Below are 20178 nucleotides of genomic sequence, written 5' to 3' on the forward strand. Positions count from 1 at the left end.
TGAGTTTATCATTAGCCTGAATAGAAAGGCCTTTAAAATTAATTTTTTAGAAAGCATTTGAATGCATTCTTTGCTATTGTATTTATTCAATAAAGTATTTAATTAGTAAAAAGATATTGTCTTCTGCAATATCTAACCTTCTGCTAATCTTATATGGTGTATTTTTCATCCCAGATTTCAAAGTTTTGCTATCTAGGCTTTCAATTTGTGTCTTTTTTGTATTTTCTCTGGCTCTTCTGAACTTTTAAAACATTTAACACAATTACAATAATTGTTTTAATGTTCTTGTTTGTTAGTTCTAATATCTGTGTCAGTTCTGGGTCAATTTTTACAGACCGATTATTCTCCTCGCTGTGTTTTCCTGCCTTGCTGTGTCTTTGACTGGATAATACAAATTGTGAATTTCACCTTGTTGGGTGCCGAATTTTTTTTTTTTTTTTTTTTTTTATTCCTGTATATTTTCTTGAGCTTTTCAGGTCTTGCCTTTGTGCTTTGAGAGGCACTTTCTGGGGCAGTGCTCAGTCTAGGGTTAATTATTCCCCACCACTGAGGCAAGACCTTACTAAGTACCCAGTGCCCCATGAATGATGAGTTTTTCCAGTCTGACTGGTGGGAACAGGTACCATGCCTGGCACCCACTGTTCCTTCTAATCCTTTCAGATGGCTCATTCCTCAGCCTCACATGCATGCACTGTTCACCACTTTGCTGAATGGCCAAGGGGATCCTCTGTGGAGCTTTGGGATTCTCTCTCTGTGCAGCCGTCTTCTCTCCGGTACTCTCTCTTTAGAACCACGGCTGACTTGGTCTCTCTGGACACTCACTTCTGTCTTTTCAACTTCAGGAGTCTGCCAGGATCTATCTTAGTTCTCCCTCTCTGCACAGTGACGTGGCAACTCTGCCAAGGTAATTCTGGGGTAATCCTAGGACTCACCTAGTTTGTTTCCAATGTCGTTCATTGCCTGGTGTCCAATGTCTTGAAAACTGTTGTTTCATATATTTTGTTTGTTTGTTTGTTTCAAATGGGAGGATAAATCCAGTCCCTCCTTTACTCCATCTTGACAAGAAGCAGAAGTTGGTAGCTATTGTTATTTTATCATTCATCCAAGATATTTTAGGGGCACCTACTATGAGCCAGGCACTATACCAGGTTGAGTATACAGTGGTGAGCCAAAAGAATATGGTCCTATCCTCACAGCAAATCTGTCTTATGGCGATCAACTTCTGACAGAAGGCAGTAAATATGTTAGGCCCTGGATTTATGAACATGGACATGAATCAGCTGTGATCATTTCTCTCAAGGAATTCAGAATTAGGAGGGAAGAAAAATTAATACAAAGCTGACTATGAAAAGTATGTGAGCTACAAAGGCTCTGGGCATATTGATGAAGAAATAATTAATTCTGATTTAAGGTATAAGGGAAAACTTCATGGAGAAGGTGACATTTGAGTTGGGACATGAAAAGTTCACGTAATTTTGAATGGTGGAGAAGCAGGAGGGAGGTAGAGATGCTGAAAGTGCTTTTAAACATGTGGCAGACACAGCTATCTGGCTTGTTCTTCCTCGCCCACAGAACCCTAATCATGTGCTTCAGAGGATGCTGTATACAGTACTTTCCAGCCCCTACCAGTGAGTCTTGATTGGTTGAAATCAATCAAGGAATTTTTATTCCCCTTGCCTGTCACTGGATCCAGTATAGGCACATGACACAATTCTGGCCAATGAGATATGAGGGAAAGTCTGCTGGGAAAGTTTATTTTTCAAAGAAATGGAGGGAACATTCCCTTCCCCTACTGTTTCTGAGGGAGAAACAAAAACAAAAACAAAAAAAACCTGATTCCTTGATGATGTCTTGAAACCACTGAAATTAACCAATCTGAAACCGATATAACTCATGACTTCTTGTTGCATGAAATGCTAAAGTTTTCTTCTTGTTTCAGTAACTTCTGGTTGGATTTTTGTTGTAGTTGATGGTGTTACTTTTGGCCAGATGCAGGAGACCAGCATACCGTAAGCTGATCAGTTTACCCATTTGAAACTCGCTTTTCCTTTTCACTGATTCAACCCTCTGCTAAATGTTACTTATCTTGTTCTGGTTCCTTTGCTTCATCAAGAATGGAGGTTAACCTAAGACCTAAGGCATTACAATGCACTTAGTCACTCTTCCCAAACGTGCACATGTGGGGAGATGCAAAATAACTTTGAAAATGAAAGAAAGCAATTACACAGAGCAATACCTTGACTATTCTGTCCCATCATCCTTCCTGATCCTTTGGTTGGGAGGACTTGAACTCTCATGGTAGGGTGGAGGGATGAAAATAAATATAAAGGAAAAGAGTGTAGGCAAGCCCAGGGGAAATTATGTAAATTCTTCTGGATTTACAGCAGTGCTAGAATTCTCTGGTAATTCCCACAGGAGCCAAGACTACCTCTGAAACAATCTAACTTGGAAACCACCAGTGTCTGGCAGGAAACCAACTATAACAAGGGCAAAAGATATGCCTTTTCAGAGAGTCTGGACCAATCCCAGGGACCCAGGCCAGCCTGTGGCCAAAGTTGTGAATATGCAAAAACTGTCACCAGTCTCCACTCGCTTTCTCGTTCCCTTCCTAGTCCCCTTCTTTTTCTAGCCCCAATCTTTTTCTCCCCTGTTCCTCCTCCTACTCCTCCTTCTCCTCCCTCACTCACTCAACAATTCATATCCTGCTTGCCTGATGAGCACAGAAGGTACTAAGCCGCCTACCTTAGGACACTTGCATTTCTGCAGGGAGCTCTTACACCCCCAAGGTAATGCTCCTCTATTGCTAGAAATTCAGATCTCTAGGCTGGCTGTGGGAAGCATGTCTGGTCTCAGGCACAGTACTTCTTGTCCCATGCAAAGTCAGCTGGTGGGAAGGGGGAGGGGATCCAAGGAAAAGAAGGGGATTAAGAAGGGAAGCGGGGATTCAAGGACTGGCTTCCCAGCTCTCACTGCCAGCCAGTGGGGTCACAAAGACATTGCCTCAAACGTGGAGCTGTCCTCTGCTAGCTCATACAGGATCTTATCCTTCTCTCATATAACTACATCCTCCCATCTAGCTTATCTTACTCACCTTCAGTCTCAATTTAAATGTATCTTCCTCCGGGAGGCCTTCCCTGATTGATTCCCATGTCTGGATCGATTCAGTACCCCCAGACCACTAAATGCCTTTCTCTGTGAGCACTTGTCATGCTGACTTGTGATCCCTGGATCTCAGTTAGCCAGAATCCAGCACAGCCTGACACTTAGCAGGTGCTCAGTTTACGGAAAGAACGAATGAACATCTGTTCATATACACTAGAGCTCTGCAGACACCATGACCATCTTGTTCTCCATCGTACCCTCAGCACCCAGTCCAGTGCTTAAGCTGTAGTAGGAAGACAGTAATGACTTATCAATTGATTGAAAGAGGGCGTCACAAGAAAGGGACTTGCATCTATGTTGCGACGACATCTTTATTGCAAGGGCAAGAAGCACATCCCAGACCTTTTTGAAAACATCAGGGATGGAGGTGGGAGGCAAGGCAAGATGGAGGAAATTTCTAGGAGTACAGATATCTAGCTGTCATGGTGGGTTTCCCTTTTCAACTATGGTTTCAGTTTTCTAGGGATTCTTTTTTTTTATTATTATTATTTTTTTTTAGATGGAGTTTCCTTCTTGTTTCCCAGGCTGGAGTGCAATGGCATGATCTCGGCTCACTGCAACCTTCGCCTCCCAGGTTCAAGCGATTCTTCTACCCCAGCCCCCGAGTAGCTGAGATTACAGGCGCCCGCCACCTTGCCAGGCTAATTTTTGTATTTTTAGTAGAGACGGTGTTTCACCATGTTGGCCAGGCTGGTCTCGAACTCCTGACCTCAGGTGATCTACCTGGCTCCGCCTCCCAAAGTGCTGGGATTACAGGCATGAGCCACCGCGCCCGGCTTTCTAGGGATTCTTAACCTGAGGCTCATAGGTGGGGCTTCAAAAGATCCATGAATCCTCCGACTCTTTAATCAAGCACCCGTGTCAGTAGCTGTATGTGCATTTTTCTGGAACAGGATCATGGCTTTCAATGAGTTTCAAAAGGCTGAGACTGCTCGAGACCTCACTGTCCAATACGGTAGCCATTAGTCCCGTGTGGCTCCTTAAGTTTAGATTTAAATTAAAATTTCAGTGCCTCACTTACACTAAGTTACACATCAAGTGCTCAACAGCCACTACCTACAGGCCAGACCAGATAGAGCGCATTTCCATCATTGCAGAAAGTTTGATGGGACAGATATCTGTATTGGTAGCATTACCAATTGAATACAGGTAAGATTGGATCCAAAGAGTGCTTTTGTAAAATGAGTTACCAACATTTAGAAATAGAACATAAAAATCTAAAATCCTGATTGATTTCATTTGGGAAACAGGACTATCTACCAGCGTGGGGCCTGCGTTTCCCTGGCAGCTGGAACGCACAGTACCGCTCCCTTTAGAGGGACTCTTGGTCATATAGAAGTTCCCCGCTTGACCCTCCTTGACGACTGACAGTACGACCCTCGTTTCTAGGGCACTTCGCCCGTCTTGGTTTCCTTCCAGGCTCGCGTTTGTAACCAGACTCCAAATTTTGCTAAATGGGGTTGAATTGGGTTTGACAGCACATCTTAGAGCAGGGTCTAGGGCTGAGATTCGGGGTCTCAGTTGGAAACTGAGGAGGGGCAGCGCCTCCTTCCTTACAGTTTTCCGGAACTGTAGGAAGTCAGAGGGAATTTTATCCTGAACATCTGTTGCTTGACAAAGAACTTCCCAGTCCTCCTCCGAGCCCTCCAGTCCCCAGCCCAGTTCGCCCGGGCCCGCCCCTAGCAACGAGATCGCGGGGAGGGGCCGAGGTGAAACACGAGTCCCGCGCCCACCACCCCGGCTGGCGACGTGGCTCCGCGGCCCTGGCCTCCCCCGGCAGCTCAGCCACCAATGGGCGAGTGAGCGGGGCCGCCCGCAGCTTCCCAGCCCGAAGCCCCGGCGCGCCCCTCTGCTCCGGCTCGGGGCGGGCACTGGCGGAGGGACTGGCGAGTCCCCTCCTCCGCGCCGGCCCCAACCCCGTCGCTGCCGCCGCGCTCCGAGCCCCCATTTCCGAGCTGCCGCTGTTGTCGCTCGCTCAGCGTCTCCCTCCCGGCCGCCCTCTCCTCGGGACGATGGCGCGCGGTGGCCGCGGCCGCCGCCTGGGGTTCGCCCTGGGGCTGCTGCTGGCGCTGGTGCTGGCGCCGCGGGTTCTGCGGGCCAAGCCCACGGTGCGCAAAGAGCGCGTGGTGCGGCCCGACTCGGAGCTGGGCGAGCGGCCCCCTGAGGACAACCAGAGCTTCCAGTACGACCACGAGGCCTTCCTGGGCAAGGAGGACTCCAAGACCTTCGACCAGCTCACCCCGGACGAGAGCAAGGAGAGGCTGGGGTGAGGCCGCGGCCAGGGCCCCGCGGGGGGCGGCGCAGGTGTCCCGGGGCCGCCTGGGCGGGAGGCACGCGGGATACCACCGCCAAAGCGAAAGCGAAATCGCGCGCGCGGCCTGGAGGATGGTGGCCTGCCCAACTCGGCGCTGGAGCTCAGGCTAAGTTGCCGGAGGGCCCCGGGACCCCAGCTTGGAGATCGCCGCCGCCGCGCCCCGGCCGGGGTGGTTTCTCGCGGGGAGGCGAGAACGTGGCAGCTGCCGCGGGAGCCAGGACGGCGAGGGCCCGCCCCCTCCCCCGGGTTGCATCAGAAGGGAGGGGAGAGTGCACAAAAGAAGAGTTTGTCCACAGTGGCCTGTTAGTGACATGAATTCCTCCCCACTCTCTCGCAGTTTCTCTCTGATCCCCCATTCCCTGGGAGAAGTGCTTGAGACACTCGCTAAGAAGGTTTCAGGGATGAACATAAATGGATAAAAGATGAAGGGGCAGGCGAGCGACAGGCTTGCTTCCTGGTCTCGGCCGGAGTAGTCTTGCCTTTTGCCTAATCGCCCTGTAAATCTATCGTAAGGAGGCTGGGCGCGGTGACTCACGTCTGTAATCCCAGCACTTTGGGAGGCCGAGGCGGGGGGATCACCTGAGGTCAGGAGTTCGAGACCAGCCTGACCAAATGGCGAAACCCCGTCTCTAGTAAAAATACAAAAATTAGCCGGGCGTCGTGGCACACGCCTGTAATCCCAGCTACTTGGGAGGCTGAGGCAGGGGAATCGCTTGAACCCGGGAGGCAGAGGTAGCAGTGAGCCGAGATTGCGCCACTGCACTCCAGCTGGGTCTGGAGTGAGATTCCATCTCAAAAATAATAAAAATAAAAATAAAATAAAATAAAATCTAGTGTAGGGATACAAAAATCCGGTTGAAAAGGGACACGCAGTTTCCTATTGGAAACACGAGGGAGCAGGAATGGAAACGGGTCGCCTGAAACGTTTCTTTTGGCAGCAGATGTCTGCAGACGCACTCAGTTCTTTGGCAACTGATTTGTTTGGGGGCAAAAAGCTGGAGGGTTCTCTTGGTGGTGGAGGATTTTGACTTGGGCTGTTAAAGGCAGTTGAGTCAGGAAACAAACCCGGGAAACAAAACTTTGGCGCATTTTAGTACGCCCTCCCCGGGTCCCCCTGAGGAGACACTTGGGCGTTGTGCAGAGATATCTGGTGGTCCTTGCACAGAGGACCCAGCAGGCAGCCTGGCCCCAGATGGAGGCAGGACTGGGGAAGAAACCAGCAGTTCTGCCTACTGGGCACCAGGTCTCAGATCTCCCTGAACCTGATTCCTGGGGGTGGAGGATCTTCATGTTCTGCCACATGAAAGAGAACACAGCCATCCCTGTGCTCCTGGGGGCCTCCAAAGGCCAAAGTGTTTCATTGGAATATGAGGATAAATTATACCTATTGTGAAGGTGCACCATTTGCCTGCTCTGATAAAAAGACCTTTGAACTTCAAAGTCACCTCCAAACAATTACCTTTTATCTTGCAGAGTACTTTCTCTTCTCTGTTAGGACTTAACAATGGGGGCCATTGATGAATTCAGTCTATTGTATTGCTTCGAGGCACTTGGAGACTGATTTATCCTGGAGCCCTGAGTGGCAGCCACAGGGAGAGGAGGCAGGGAGAGGTTTTGGGATTTGGAAAATTTTATAAGGTGTGGTCCTACAGCTTCCAGTTAATGCCTTCATCATGACAGTTCAGCCTAGTAGTGAGAACAAGTGACGGTGGAGTTGGTCCGGATCTGATCCTTGTATCAACACCTCGACTTCATTCATTTATTCATGCAACAAACATTTGAATGGCTACTGTGTACCAGGCCCCAGTTTAGAAAACTGACAGGTACAAAGATGAAACCTTATGCTCTGGGCATCGAAGTGCTTGTAAGCAAATGTGGAGGAGAGAAGCATAGACAAACTAGCCATTATGCACAATTGCTGCAATGATGGCCTGTAAAACCTACCGTGAGCACATTCAGGAGAAGGAGCCGCCAGGGCTGCAGGTTAGAGAGAGGGGATTGGGGCTGTCACCTGATCAGAGTTTGTAGGATGACTTAAAGGCCTTCCTGAAGAGAAAACAGCCCATTTCTAAAGGGTTTGAAGAGTATTCTGGGGCATGAGGGGTGGTGAGTCTGCAAAGGGGCAGGGAAGGGAAGTGAGAGGTGGGAATGGAGGGGAAACCAAGGGCAGGGCGGGAAGGACCTTGGTGAGATGGACGTGAGATGTTATCCTGTACCTTGTCAAAATGTCATAATCCTCAAAACTCACTGGGAAAGTCAGGCTGGCAGGAGGGCAGTACACAAAGAACATCATCGAGGCACAGACTAGACCAGTGGCAGGGAGAGGAGGTGAATGCCAAAGGCGTTTGGTCTCTCCGGATTCCAGGAGGGGATGAATCTAGACACCAGCGGGAGGTAGAACTGGCAGCTCTTGCTCTTGACTCAACGAGGGGGAGAAGAGGGAGGTAGAAATCAAGGGGACATCTGGGTCTCTGGCCTTAGCCACCAGATGGGTGATGGATTCACCATTCACTTGTAGGTTAAATCTGGGGTAGAGGCAGGGTAGGAGGTGCTGGAAATTATGGGTCCTGTTTGGGATGGTGTTGAGTGTGAGAAGCTGCCCCTCTGTCCAAAGCTTCTGTTTCAGTGGTCCCCTCCAAGACTGGGCTGAGGAGGAATGAGTGTGGCTGGATCTAGGCAACTTTATCACAATCACCTGCCAGTCCTGAAATGTGACAGCTCTAAGGCCCCTAAAGACACCTGGACCAGAGGTTGCAAAGTGGGAACCCGCAGGCTAAATGCATTCACAAATATGCCACACAGTATAAATTACTTGCTCACATTTAAAGTTTGAATGATTTCACATACAGACCCCCATATCTGGCTTCTCTTGACACCTTTATTCCCATGTGTCAGTCATCGTCTGCAGCAGAGTCGGCCAGCCCTGTTTGGCGGCTAGCAGGGTACCTCTAAGTGGCCATAGGTCCCATCAAGAGGTTTTGCTCATTCTGTTACCTGTTGGTGTTGAGAACAAATGATGATGGAGTTGGTCTGGGTTTGCTCCTTGTATCAACACCTTAACTTCATTCATTTATTCATGCAATAAACATTTGAATGGCTACTGCATAGCAGCTACCATCAGCCACTGATCTAGATTATTGTCTTTAGTGAGGAAAGGCATGCATTCTCTCCTTTATTCCTCACAACATTCCTTGTGAAGTAGGTGTTCAATTTACAGATGGGGAAACTCAGAGAGTCAAGACACTTGCCCAAGATCACGCAGATAATGGGGACCAGAGGCAGGACGGGGATCCAGGTGTTCTGATGAAAGTTCTGGGCTTCATCTCCATCCTAGCTGCCTTTCCCAGGATCTCACTTGAGATTGTTAAAGAGAAGGTTAAGATCTTATTTATTCTTACAACAAATATTTATTGAGTCTCTCATATGTGTCAGGCTGAGCTATGTCCTAGGTGTTTATTTGGCATAGATTAGATGCTGTCCTTTCCACAAAAGAGGATTGTAGAGTCTGATGTCGTTACCCTGAGATTATGTTTCCCAGTTGGCATTGGGTAACCCATTGGCATGTCTCCACTGTGTGCCCAGGATTGGAGCAGTGCTTGGCACATAACTGGGCTCAACACTGCACAATGTTAAAAGAATTCTGCTGTGTCTAGCTATGATTTCCTGGGGGAAGAAGCCTGAAGACACTTGAAGTTTCGTGTTTTAGTTTTTTGGGTTTTTTTTATTTTTTTTTAAAGACAGGGTCTCGATTTGTTGCCCAGGCTCGTTTACAGTGGTGCAATCATAGCTCACACTACAGCCTTAACCTCCTGGGCTCAGGCAATCCTCCCACCTCAGCCTCCTGAGTAGCTGGAGCTACAGGCATGCATCACCATTCCTGGCTAATTTTTTTATTTTGAGATGGAGTCTTGCCCTGTTGCCCAGGCTGGAGTGCGGTGGCGTGATCTCGGCTCACTGCAAGCTCCGCCTCCCAGGTTCACGCCATTCTCCTGCCTCAGCCTCCCAAGTAGCTGGGACTACAGGCGCCCGCTACCATGCCTGGCTAATTTTTTGTATTTTTAGTAGAGACAGGGTTTCACCGTGTTAGCCAGGATGGTCTCGATTTCCTGACCTCATGATCCATCTGCCTCGGCCTCCCAAAGTTCTGGGACTACAGGCATGAGCCACCATGCCTGGCCATTCTGGCTAATTTTTAAATTTTTTGTAGAGTCAGGATCTTACTATGTTGCCCAGGCTGCTCTCAAACTCTTTGCCTCCTACCTCAGTCCTCCCACCTCAGCCTCCTGAAGCACTGGGATCACAGATCCAGCCTGTCTTTTAGGATTGAGACCTGTTAAACTTGCAAATGAAGGGGTACTTTCAAGCTGTTGGTGATGTTTACACCTTCCTGAGAAAGAGGAGCTTGGGTTCTCGGGTTCAGGTAGGAGGTGGAGACTTTGATTATTCACTCTTCCCCTTCTCGTGTACACCCTCCCCCACCTTAAAAAAAGTTATAGGAGATTTTCTCTATCAAACTATCAAACTACTGATGAATTTGTTTCCCATTTTTTATTAATCAAAGATTAATTGCCACTCAGAATGTCTATTGACAAGAAAGTTTTACCACTGAAGCTGATAGAACTCCAGCCCAAAACAAAGAAATCTAGAGTTAGCCTGTATGACCTCCTCCCAGGTAAATGGACTACAAGGGTGAAACTTTTTTAAACACTGGGAATAGCTTGGGGGTGTTTTTGAAGTTCCCTACCGGGATGTTGTCCTGGTTTGGGACCATCTGATCTAGAGATGACAAAAGTGAGTTCCCAGCCTGAAGTTTGCTCTGGGCTAGCGTTTAGAGTACCTCAGTGGAGTTCAGTGGGAAGTTTCTGAAACCTAGCCCAGCTGTGGAGCTGGTATAGGAGTCTTTACCCTAAGAGCAAAGGGTTTAAGGTTCCTAGAGCGGATCAGCTGGTCAAGTTTTGTGAATAGATTCCATGATGTCAAGGCTCCTTCAGCCCTGACATTTGTGCTGTGTCCACCATCTGGTGTCTTCCTGCTCTACGTTTCAAGTCTTTGTATCCGTGGTGGTGGGATTTAAAAAAAAAAAACTCACTTATCTTTTGATTCACATACAATTTTCCACTTTTCGCACTGGACCTAAGCCAGAAGACATGAGTTCTCACCCCAGTTTTACCAAATACTGGCTGTGTAATCTTAGAAGTTATTCCATTTCTCTGGGCCTCAGTTTCCATTGCTCCAAAATGAGGGTGCTGGACTACAGCAGGGAAGATTAATAGGTTTCATCTTACAGATCAGCTCTGATCCATTGGTAATGGCCATCACCAGAGCACAGTGCTGAGAATTCTGAGAGCACCTCTAGGTTTATCAGGACAGAGGGGCATGATCCATTAACAGTGTCTGCCATCAGCACTGCATGGGGGAAAGCACGTCAACCTTGGAAGGATAAACTGGAAGATTCCTTCCAGCCTCCTTGGATCATTGATTCTGTTGTAGTTGTATGTGCATTTTAGATTGTGCAGGTGTTTGATCTTTTGCTGGACCAGCATCACACAAGCCTTGATAATATAATAGCCTTGTGCATGTGTGTGGGTTTTTTTTTTTTTTTTTTTGGTACTGCAGGAAGATTGTTGATCGAATCGACAATGATGGGGATGGCTTTGTCACTACTGAGGAGCTGAAAACCTGGATCAAACGGGTGCAGAAAAGATACATCTTCGATAATGTCGCCAAAGTCTGGAAGGATTATGATAGGGACAAGGATGATAAAATTTCCTGGGAAGAATACAAACAAGCCACCTATGGTTACTACCTAGGTAAGAGGTGCTGCAGGAGCGATGACACAGCGGGGGCCCGGGTCACAAGCTTTTTGTAGACTCTCTCCTCTCTTACCATATCCACTCCCTTCAGGGAGATGTCACAGCCTCCTAAGCAGAACCTGCTTGTATAACACCCTCCTCTGCAAACTCAGAATGTACTGAGTTGTTTACACTGAGTGAAGTTATAGGTGGGAGGGAAGGGCTGTGAGGGCTAATAAAAAAAATCCCTTAGATTGAAACCCCGTCTCAACTTCATCTCAGGTGCACACACGGAGAAGAAAGCAGAAGGGAAGTGTGTCTGTGGTACATTTTCAAAATGCTGCCTAATTCTGGATAGCAAGGATTGAGTGGGCCGGAGCAGTCAGGGAAGGCTTCCTGGTGTGGGTGGTTTGGAAACTGGAGCCTTGGAGAATGGATTTATATTTGGAGAAGATGGGTCAACTGGAGGGGCAAAGATGCAGCAATGCATGCAGTAATGGGAAGGGTTTGGATCCAAGACAAACAAGATCAGGAGAAGGAAGGAGAAGTGAGATTACAGAGGCACGGGGTGCAGACCTGCTGGGTGCATGGTGAGGATGGCAAAGAAACAGGCCCAAGGAGAACCAAAGATGCACACACGCGGCCAGAATTGGGGAGATCTTGAAAGCCAGGCATGGCATTGAGACAAGATGTTTTGGGTACCAAAGAGCCTCTGTATGTTCTAGATCTAAGAATGAGATGATGAAAGCAGAGTTCTGCAAAGAGAAGTATGGCAGTAATATAGTCTAAAGCCTGCGCTCTTAACCACTTGCAGTAATTCCCCTAATATGCCATGAGGCCTAGATTATGGGGTGGCTTGAAGGGACTGATACTAGAGGCATTCTGACATAAAATGTTTTAAAGAACTCAGTAGGTCGGGACCTTTTTTCCCTACGTGTACCATTTGAGCATGAAGGATGAGTGATCTGGCAGGAAACGCCTTTCTTGACCGCACAGTTTAAAAACATTTCTGCGTACATACATCCTGCAGGAAACCCCGCAGAGTTTCATGATTCTTCAGATCATCACACCTTTAAAAAGATGCTGCCACGTGATGAGAGAAGATTCAAAGCTGCAGACCTCAGTGGTGACCTGACAGCTACTCGGGAGGAGTTCACTGCCTTTCTGCATCCTGAAGAGTTTGAACATATGAAGGAAATTGTGGTTTTGGTAAGATAAGTGAAGAGTCTGGGCTGGGAAGAGACTGGGGAGAAAACTGCCTCCAAATCTTGTCTCTTCCAAAGAGAGTACATTTTTCAGCCTGAAGGGAATTGGAGAAGGACTCTGAAATAAGAGTTTGTTGGAATACCTGTCTACCCAGAAAATTAGTCAAGTCAGCCTGGCTGCTGTAACAAATAGCCCCCAGTTGTAGTCACTTAACACTAGCAAAGCTTGTTCCAGCAAGATGGACCTCCTGGGCTGTTCTCTGAGCACAGTTGGGTACCCAGTTCTCCTCTGAGCACTCCTGCTTGTGCTCTGCCATCTTGTAGCTTCAAAGTCGTCCTGGCAACACCCAGCTGGCTGACAAAGGAAAAGAGAGGGAATGAGAAGATACAGTCTTTGTTTACTCTTCTGGCCAGGGAATGACACATCCCCTTCACTTATGTTCCACTGGTCCCTCCTAGATATGAAGAGGCTGGGAAATACAGTTTAGATATGTGCCTAGAAAGAGTAAATGGGGGCCAGGCACGGTGGCTCACGTCTATAATCCCAGCACTTTGGGAGGCCGAGGCAGGTGGATCATGAGGTCAGGAGTTTGAAACCAGCCTGGCCAATATGTTGAAATGCTGTCTCTACTAAAGATACAAAAAAAATGAGCCAGGCATGGTGGCGTGTGCCTGTAATCCCAGCTACTCGGGAGGCTGAGGCAGGAGAATCGCTTGAACCCAGGAGGCGGAGGTTGCAGTGAGCTGAGATCGTGCCATTGCACTCCAACCTGGGCGACAGGGTGAGACTCCTTCTCAAAAAAAAAAAAAAAGAAAGAGCAAATGGCTTAAGTGAGCAACTAGCTAGTCTCTGCCCCATTTTTCAATTTTAAGGGACTTGGAAAAAGACTCAGAAATGGAATGAATTGGATTGTTAAAAATGTATGGAAACGTAAAGTAAAAATTATGGCTGGAAGAGATGCTACCCTTAGGGGGTGGGTCTTTGGAAGGTGGGTGGGTCTTTGGAAGGTGGGTGGGTCTTTGGAAGGTGGGTGGATCAGGCCCTAGGCTTTGAGGAATGACTATGCTTGTAAGGCCTCAGAATGTAGTTGCTTTCCATAGTGTCTTGTTGGGTCCCAAATGTCTTCATTTTCCATGACAATTAAATAAATGCCATCACCTGTTTTCCTGGGCAGATGCACCAAGCCAGTTCCAACTGTTTCAATCCTGGGAAACAGATGGCTAGAGCTTTTGTTTACACGAGCTGTGGATGGTTTTAGTTATCCAGGTGGTGGAAGGGTCCGCTCATGCTTCATCCTCCTGACTGCCGTGACTGTAAGGATTGGGCAGTGGCTCCAAGAAGCATTTCTCTTTACTACTCAACATCCATGTAGTGATAGCTAATGTGGCAGAGGACAGTGCAGGTGGTGAATGATCCAGAGTAGACTACGAGCCTTTGGGAGGGGCTCTCTGCTCTCAGGTTGGCTCTTTGGTTTGACCCAGGATGCCTCCGAGTTGCTGTGCCAATGAACAGTAAACTCATTTAATTATTGACCCAATCAAAAAAAACTAAAGAAGAGGTCAAGTATACTAAATACAGAGCACAATACATTAAAAAGTCAGATATACTTTTATTTTTTAGTTGCCCACTGTTCCACATTTCTCTGACACCAACTCAGTATTCATAGTCCTGTTAGCACTAGAGTCTATTCTTGTGGTCATCTAACTCAGTGGTTCTCACACTGGCTTTCTCACATGTTCCCCAGTGGGTGTTTTGGCTGGATGGTGGAGTTGGTTGGCCTGGCAGGGCCTCCTGATATCGTCAGAGCACCTCTGGGGTTACAGGTACATCTTGCTTTGAAGAAAGTGTTCTGCTCTTGAAATTGGGATGGGGGATTAGGAACAGAAACTATTGCCTGTTTTTTACAGATAAAAAACTAGTTCCCAGGGAAGTAAGGAGATGAGCCAGAAGTCACCAAGCATTCAGCCGTAAAAGCTGGACAAAGGAGGACAATAGAACTCTCAGACTTGTTAGAGCACATGGCCATCTTGCATTCTGTTTTACCCTTTGCTTCCTAGGAAACCCTGGAGGACATCGACAAGAACGGGGATGGGTTTGTGGATCAGGATGAGTATATTGGTGAGTACTGACCTAGTCTTGCTCAGCTGTCCCGACTGGGCCACATGCCCCCACCCACACGTCTGGCTACTTTCCCCAGGTGTCTCTTTTAGCAACAGCTGCAAGTCTGTAAGTCACTCCTGTGAACTTCCAGCCTGCTTGTCCCATCAGCCCTAGTGGTGTAGTATCAGGGAAGTATTATTAGGCCTCATTCAGTGGAGAAGAGATGAAGGCTGGCCCCACACAAGGCTGGCCAACAGTTGGCCCCATGACTCTGAGAGGTGCCCTTCGTCACACTGCCTAGTTTTACCTTTGCAAAAGGGCACTGGACATCCCATAGATTTACAGTGAAGATAGAGGAAACAGTGTCAGGGCAAAGACTCTAAAACTTGACTGGGTCGATGGGGCCTAGAAACTCTGAGTAGATGCAGCTGTGATTAACAGAACTGTTTATGTGTCTGAGCACTTTGCAGAAAGGCATTCTTCTTAGAAAGATAAATGCTTTACAGAGTGCACAATTGCCCAATAATATGCTCATTTTGTGCCCCTCGTTTCCCATCCTTTGGTTGGGAGTCCTATAGAGTCAAATTAATGTATTTGGGTCTGAACCCACCATTGCTGGTTAGAGCCCTTCCTGGTAGCCCCAAATCTCCCCCAGCCCAACCCCCGCTAGAAAGGACTAGAGCAGGCAACAAGGACAATTCCATTTGATCCTCACCACCTGCTATGGCACGTGGCTCCAGCTGCAGGCTCCCTTCTCATGGCAGCTCTTTTCCCAAGTCTCAATAAAGTAAAAGCTGGAAAATCATTTGATTTAGGTGTTGACCTATGAAAAGAGAAATGAAATATGTATAATTTTTGTACAGATTTTTAATCGAAGCCACTAATTACCTTTAAATGTAAAACCCAGAGCCCGAGTTGCTATCTGTCTCTGGTTTTGTGGTTGTATTACTTTACCACCCCAGACACGAGAACAAGTGCCTTCAGCAATGAAGAGCAGAGTTTCCTCTAATCATTAGAAATTATGTTTGATCGTGAGCCGAACGCTGTTCCTTGTGTGTCATTGGTAACAGACAAGGTAGCTCTCGCCACAGTAATTAAAGTGATCTTGGTGGCACTACCCTCATAGAATAACATATGCTGACAGCTCCCTCATCAGAGCAAGCAGTAGAGCCTTCCTCTTGCTGGGTCCACGTGCGAGGGTCACGTTCGGAGGCACAGACCTCTTACCATGGCACTGGGGATGAAATGAGACTGACAGCAAAAACTGCATGATTAAAACAAACAGTGTAGTGCTTTTGATTGAAAGTGTGCGCTATGCCCAGCCCTCCAGAACTGTGCACTGAAATGGTGCAAAGTCAGGGGCAGAACTCTTTGAGTGGCTTTGCCTGAAAGAAGCATCCCATTCTTTACAATGAGTAGAGAGAGGGATGTGGAGGCGTTGCGCTTGAAAATCGAATACCTAGTGACTCACAGGCAGAGGAAACCCAATGTATTGACTCGTCATTTCACTTCTTGCGGAGGCTTCTCTTCAGGCAGCGCCAAGTGGAAAGTGGGTGGTGGGGGGTGTAGTAGGAAGGGCACTGGAATTAGGAGCCCTAGCTTCTCCACCGATTAGCTGTGTGACCCTGGAGTAATCATGTAATGGCTTCAAACCTCAGCTTCCTCATCTGTAAAATGGGAAAAAAAAAGTGAGCCCATTTTTACAGGATTCGATGAAGCTCGAATTAGCTAATACATATTACAGCTCTTTCTCAAAAACAATGTAGATATGTCAATTAGGGGTCTACCTTGTAGTCAAGGGTCTTGTCTTTTTTTTTTTCCTTCACTTACCACCTGCTCCCTTCACCACCTGACATTTCCAAGATCTGCTTCCACGACAGAGAAACTGCCTGCAGGGTGTCTCTCTTTTCCAAGAGCTACTGACACACACACAATGCAAAAACGTTTCCTTTTTCTTTTCCTTGCCATTTTGTACAATGGGGATAATGACCCATCTTGTAGAATTGTTATAAGGATGAAATATAATGACAAGTGAAAGCCCTTTGGAAATGATATAAACAATAGTACTAAACAGTGGCTAAGACTCTGGGTTGAAAGCAGAGTGGCCATGTTCCTATGCAGCCTCCAGCTCATGTGAGCTGTGGGTCATTGGGTAAGACTTTACCTCATTGTTTTCATCTGTAAGATGGGAATTATAACAGCACTCACTTCGTAAGGTTGTTGTGTGAAAATCAAATGAAAACTGTGTGTAGAACACTTTATACAGTATCTGGACCATAGTGTTCAATGTTAGTCATTATTATTATTAGTTTGCGCGTATGTAGTGCCAGTTTGGGTTGTAGAGGGCTTTTACATCAAAATGGCACATTTGATCCTAATAGCCCCATGATTTATAAATTATCATCTCCATTTTACAGACAAGGAAACTTCAGGCTCAGTCGCTGAACTAAGTCAAAAGCCGGGATTTATCTTTTGGCTTCTAAACTCAGTTCTTTCTACTCCACCACATGAATAAATTATTGCATCATTATCCCCAAGAAACTGCCTACCAGCTGTTTGAGTTAGGTCTCTGGATCGGTCGTCGCCTTTCCTAAAGCTCAGGAGGTCAAGTTTTTTTTGCGGAGGGGCGGTTTACCTTCCCACTTTCCTTTGTAACCAACAACGACCTTCCCTTCTAGCGGATATGTTTTCCCATGAGGAGAATGGCCCTGAGCCAGACTGGGTTTTATCAGAACGGGAGCAGTTTAACGAATTCCGGGATCTGAACAAGGACGGGAAGTTGGACAAAGATGAGATTCGCCACTGGATCCTCCCTCAAGATTATGATCATGCACAGGCTGAGGCCAGGCATCTGGTATATGAGTCAGACAAAAACAAGGTATTTCCCATTCTTCTGGAATCACTGATTGAAGGGAGACAGTTTACATAAGATTGGTTTTGTTTGCTTTCTCGGTGATAGCATTGACCCACGTGGCCATGTCTTTGTTGACTTTTCCTTCTTGTCCTGCAGTGGAGACCTGCAAACTTGAGCTAATACCATGATAACCCACAGTAAAATTATTAGGCCCCAACTTTCCTGGAAAGTCAGCTATGAGCCACAGACTTACATTAAGTCACATTTCCTAAGATTGCAGAACTTTGTGGGCAGGACACGATTGAAGAAGTATACCCCGTGTTGCCCTAGGATCAGCTTATTTATCCATTCGTTGTCACCACATACTTATCAAACATCTGTGAGGTGTCAGGAACAAGGAAGCCCATCCCATTAAAGCCCAGACATCCTCAGGCCAGCTCAGGTTTCTGGCTTTCATGCCTAGTACTTCGGTATCTGTTGACAAACATCCAAATAAACAAATCAATACATTTAGAAAAATGTCCTGCCTATTCCCCACTTTGCTGATTGCCCCCAAATTCTCAGGTTATGCCAACAGTCAGTTTAGGCAGTGAGGCCATAAGAGGGAAGTGGCATTCTTGAGGGCCTATTTTGGGAAGACCAACACTGCTTGTGGACACAAATGGATTCTAGCTTCTGAATTACGCAGGGACTTCCTGACACATGTTAGCACAGTTTTTATAGCAAGAGGCTGTTCCGTTTTGGAGTTTTGCAGTGCAGTCATGGTAGATGAAGGAGGTGCCCAGTAGCTTCTGGATTACTAAATATAGTATTTTAAATGTTGCACATCAGTGAAATGACAACATCATACTGAACTAGTACAGTTACCAGAGCTTCCATGACAGAGCTCTTTGATCTCTTCTATAGGATGAGAAGCTAACTAAAGAGGAAATATTGGAGAACTGGAACATGTTTGTTGGAAGCCAAGCTACCAATTATGGGGAAGATCTCACAAAAAATCATGATGAGCTTTGATAGACACTCACCAGAATATGGCAGACTGTCATAGGCATTCTGTTATTGTCTTGGATTGTTGCCACAATTGTCTAATTTACAGCAGTTGTGATCCCACAAAAAGCAAGTTTATACCTCGGATTGGGGTATAAAAATTGTTTTTTGCTCAGTATTTACCGGAAAATGGACATCACTAGTCTTTCAGTAAGATTTCCCTCAAAACACATGAAAACCTTGGTAAATTGCAGTTCTCTCTGGGGATATATTGGTACAACATGACTTAAAACTTTTTTTTTTTCTATTAAAACTTAAAGGGGAACAAAACTTGAAAAAGCCCTGTTCTTCAGAAGTTGAGTGGGTTGAGGGAGGCAGTAATGTGAAGTGACTGCTATGTATTTTAACTACCAGATTTTTTATATTTGCCACTGTTAAATAGTTGGAAAGGGGAAATTCTGATTAAGCAAAAGTGGTATCATCCTAGGTAAGCTTATTTCAGAACAAGTCTAATGTTTCAGATTCTTTTCGACTTTATACTCTGAGTTGTTACTTACTTTAAGTGGTGTATATGAAACCTCCATGCATTTTCCAGTACGGATCTGCTAATATGCACAGTAAATCTATGTCTTTGTTTGTTTTTCTATTAAAAAGCAATCAAGAAAGATAATGTGAAAAAGAAAGGAATTTAGAGGTAGGGAAAAGATGAATGTCAGACATTTGAAGAACTATAGTAAAATGATAAACACTAAATATACTTGAGAAAACTTTCTTAATATGCCAATGAGGTAGGCTTGATCTTTGAAATAGTGAATAGGAATACAACGCATTTCCTCAATGATCACTGATTAGAATGAGGTGGTGGGATCCTTGGGAAGCCAAACGGAGTGAAGTTCTGGATCATGTCCCATCCAGTCCAGTGAATCCACGACCCTCAGACCTGTCCCCCGGGAACAGCTTACACCATGGAATGAGGACAAGGTGATACTCTGAGCTGTGGACTGAATTGGCAGGCACAACCTGTACAGATTGAAATTTCACCTTGTAAGGAGGAAGTGAATGAAATAAAGGATCCCCCTAAGGATTTTCTACTGTGTCCTGTGGTGTTTGACTTCACAGATGCTATTTATGACATTATTATTCATACAGCATAAAACAGTGGGGTTGGATCCCATGAATAACATTATAAAGGTTCTGGGTTTTTTTTTTTTTCATCCAATTACTAGAATGTTCAGAATAGACTCATATTTACTAATTTAATAAATGTATATACTTAATGCCCTTACTTTTCTAGGTTATTTTAACTATAAAATCTTCCTGAAAAAGGTTGCACCCGGAAAATCTGGACTTCTTCCCTGGGCCTATGAGGCCCTGTAGTAGGAGGCCTATGGGATCTGGACCCTACGAGCAGCAGCATCATCTCCTTACCGCTGTCCCTTTCACACTGCCTATATTCTGGCCCCACAGACTTTCTAGTCCTCAGACACACCGAGGTCATTCCCAGTTTGGGCCCTTTGCACTTGCTGCCCCCTCACATTCAGAATACCGATCTCTCACACCCTCAGGTAACACATAGTACTTCCTCAGGGGGGCCTTCCAGACCCCACTATTTAAAGTAATCCCAACTCGGATCTCGGTTTCACATCCCCATTTTATTTTTTTCTCGGTATGCATTACTATTTATATTCATTTCCATGCCTTCTGTCCAAATTGCCATAAAGTGGGGGATTTACAGTGGCAGAAACTTACACGGTTCTGGAGGC

The 20178-nt window shown here is 46.3% G+C and overlaps 1 protein-coding gene across 1 annotated transcript; it reads left to right on the forward strand.

Annotated features, from left to right (window-relative positions):
- Positions 1 to 4786: 4786 nt before the first annotated feature.
- RCN1 (reticulocalbin 1) lies at positions 4787 to 19504 on the forward strand. The gene is made up of 6 exons (XM_030829487.1): positions 4787 to 5428; positions 11093 to 11286; positions 12299 to 12477; positions 14532 to 14592; positions 17253 to 17452; positions 18335 to 19504. The coding sequence occupies exons 1-6, from the start codon at positions 5175 to 5177 to the stop codon at positions 18440 to 18442; spliced, it is 996 nt and encodes a 331-aa protein (XP_030685347.1). The 5' UTR covers positions 4787 to 5174; the 3' UTR covers positions 18443 to 19504.
- Positions 19505 to 20178: the final 674 nt, after the last annotated feature.

Source organism: Nomascus leucogenys, chromosome 15, assembly GCF_006542625.1.
Source record: "Nomascus leucogenys isolate Asia chromosome 15, Asia_NLE_v1, whole genome shotgun sequence".
In the NCBI taxonomy this organism is placed as follows: Eukaryota; Metazoa; Chordata; class Mammalia; order Primates; family Hylobatidae; genus Nomascus; species Nomascus leucogenys.

What these genes read in the sequence shown, in the direction of transcription:
- RCN1 (XM_030829487.1), top strand. Translation starts at nt 5,175, where the DNA reads ATGGCGCGCGGTGGCCGCGGCCGCCGCCTGGGGTTCGCCCTGGGGCTG. An exon ending in CACCTATGGTTACTACCTAG is followed by an intron (nt 11,287 to 12,298) that starts GTAAGAGGTGCT and finishes TACATCCTGCAG; the next exon opens with GAAACCCCGCAGAGTTTCAT. An exon ending in GGATCAGGATGAGTATATTG is followed by an intron (nt 14,593 to 17,252) that starts GTGAGTACTGAC and finishes CTTCCCTTCTAG; the next exon opens with CGGATATGTTTTCCCATGAG.